The 2678-nt window shown below is 31.7% G+C and overlaps 1 protein-coding gene across 2 annotated transcripts in view; it reads left to right on the top strand.

Moving 5' to 3' along the window:
* LOC104736420 (acidic endochitinase) overlaps positions 1356–2678 on the top strand; it is a 2517-nt gene continuing 1194 nt past the window's right edge. The window contains exons 1-3 of one of the 2 annotated variants that reach the window (XM_010456396.1): positions 1356–1702; positions 1821–2017; positions 2265–2672. In XM_010456396.1, coding sequence (XP_010454698.1) covers positions 1397–1702; positions 1821–2017; positions 2265–2670 — 909 coding nt within the window. In that variant the 5' untranslated portion in view covers positions 1356–1396 and the 3' untranslated portion in view covers positions 2671–2672. Of the gene's footprint in view, positions 1703–1820; positions 2018–2264; positions 2673–2678 lie in introns of those variants that run through there. The other variant, XM_010456397.1, reaches the window with a different exon arrangement.

Genomic DNA, 2678 nt, shown 5'->3' with positions numbered 1-2678 from the left:
TGCCATTTAAATTATAAGTAGTGGGTTTATGGGAAGACACTTACTTGTTTAATCATGATAGAACGACCATCTAAATTCTTATTTGAATTATTTTATTTTCTTTTCCAACTTAAGAACTTAAATTTGTTAATTTTTTTTTAAGAAAATAATTGATGTCTATAGTTACATACCATTCTTTCTTATAAATTATAAATCATACGAAAAACATACTCATAATTAAACTTTCATAAATAATACAAAACAATTAATACACAATGGGTACCTCAGATCACATTGACAATCATCTAGTTTCAATTGTACAATATTTGTATCCTAAGAATAATCATATAATACATATATTGGGAAGAAAAATCGATAGTTGAATATACACAATATCTAGACAGCATAATATATTCTTTATATAGTTTGTTCTGCTACTTTATATTTTTTTATATAAATAATAAATTATTTACAGAAGGATAAAAAAAATAGAAAACTCTCAAAATTTATTCAAATTTAAAAATATTATAATTTTGCATTATTTTCAAAATTGAGAGTATAATGAAATTTCTAAAATAATAAACTATATGTCATCGCCGTCATAGAAAGCATAAATGAACAAATCAATATATATTTACATATTTCTTTTCATTGTCATGCGTTTGTTCTAATTAAATAGTTGGGTTCAACATTACAAGTGTTTGAATCTAGATTTTGCCAACTTTTTTTATTTTTTTTTATTTTTATTTTGCTTATAACCCCGAAAACTTCGGACCAGACCAGTTGTACAAGAGGAGTCTATCTATATCCCTAGGTTATAGAGAAGTTTACATCTAACCCAAGATCAAAGAGAATGATAGGACCATGACTAACGGAGGTTACTTAACCACAGTTGCTACAAATAAAAAAAATATATATATAAATTGAAAAGCTAAGAGAGAAAATACAAAGGTGCTCAAGTTCTTCCTCCATAATCGTTTCTTTCTCTGTTGCAAATACATCAGCTTTGTTATAGGTACATCTTTATTAAAAAAATAAAAATCTGTTGACTAGTCATTTAAAACACCAAATATCGTTGACCAAGTCACAATAGACATATCGTTAAATAAGATAACTGAGCAATTAACAACCGTTATTTTGCCATTTAACAGCATATTGTTTTTGGTTTAATTAACTATATTTGATGTTTTAAACAGCTACGCAACAAAACTTGATGTATTAAATGGCTTTTCACAAAGTTCATGGTTTTTTTACTTAAATTTGAAAGTTCATGTATTAAATGACATTTTTCCTTAATATTAAATAATATAAGTAGATAAGATATATAAAAGAGAAAGTAAAAGCAAACAAAAGTCAAAAGCAATAACAAACAAACACATAACCATAAAGAAGACAAAACATCGTTAACGAAAAAAACATGACTAACATAAATCTTGTCAAGCATGTTATATATTTTCTCTTATTGCTAAGCTGCTTTTTCACCAAACCTTCCGATGCATCCAGAGGTGGCATAGCCATCTATTGGGGCCAAAACGGCAACGAAGGTAATCTCTCAGCCACGTGTGCGACCGGCCGGTATGCTTACGTCAACGTCGCCTTTCTTGTGAAATTCGGAAATGGCCAAACACCGGAGCTCAACCTCGCCGGCCACTGCAACCCTGCGGCCAACACTTGTACTCGTATTGGTTCTCAGGTCAAAGATTGTCAGTCTCGTGGCATCAAGGTTGGTTTAGATGACTTTTTCTGAAATAGAAAATAAATTGTTTATATTTACTTCCCCAAAATTTGATCCTACTATTAAGTTAATGAAATCACATTTATTTTTTCAATTGTTTTGTAAGGTTATGTTGTCTCTCGGCGGCGGAATCGGAAACTACTCCATTGGGTCTAGAGAGGACGCAAAAGTCGTCGCGAATTACCTGTGGAACAACTTCTTGGGAGGGAAATCATCGTCACGTCCGTTAGGTGATGCTGTTCTTGACGGTATCGATTTCAATATTGAACTTGGCTCTCCTCAACACTGGGATGATCTCGCCAGGTATAGTAATTACGGAAACATTATGAATAAATATTTTATGACAAGTAATAACGTGACTGGAAAAAAACTATTTATGAAAAGAAGATTATGGATATCTTCGAACTTCTTGGTTACAATATAAAAAAAGTTTGATAAAGATATAATATATAGGTGTTTAAATTCCTCATCTGTCTTGACTATTTTTTTTTTGTGTGAAAATAACAAATTAACTAGATTTTAATTATTATTGTTGTTTTTGTTTGGATAGGTCTCTCTCAAAGTTTAACCACAGAGGAAGAAAAGTATATCTAACAGGAGCTCCTCAATGTCCATTTCCAGACAGATTAATGGGAACTGCTCTCAACACTAAACTTTTTGACTATGTTTGGATCCAATTCTACAACAATCCACCATGTTCATACACTTCTGGTAATACTCAAAACCTCTTTGATTCGTGGAACAAGTGGACCACTTCAATTACAGCCCAAAAAATCTTCTTGGGTCTTCCGGCAGCTCCTGAAGCCGTGGGAAGTGGGTATATCCCACCAGATGTACTTACTTCGCAGATTCTTCTGATGCTAAAGAAGTCTAGAAAGTATGGAGGTGTAATGCTTTGGTCTAAATTCTGGGATGATAAAAATGGATACAGTTCATCTATATTGGATAGTGTGTGAAAGGAATC

This window comes from Camelina sativa, chromosome 13 (genome assembly GCF_000633955.1).
Source record: "Camelina sativa cultivar DH55 chromosome 13, Cs, whole genome shotgun sequence".
NCBI lineage: Eukaryota > Viridiplantae > Streptophyta > Magnoliopsida > Brassicales > Brassicaceae > Camelina > Camelina sativa.
This window is presented reverse-complemented; position numbering and strand designations above follow the sequence as displayed.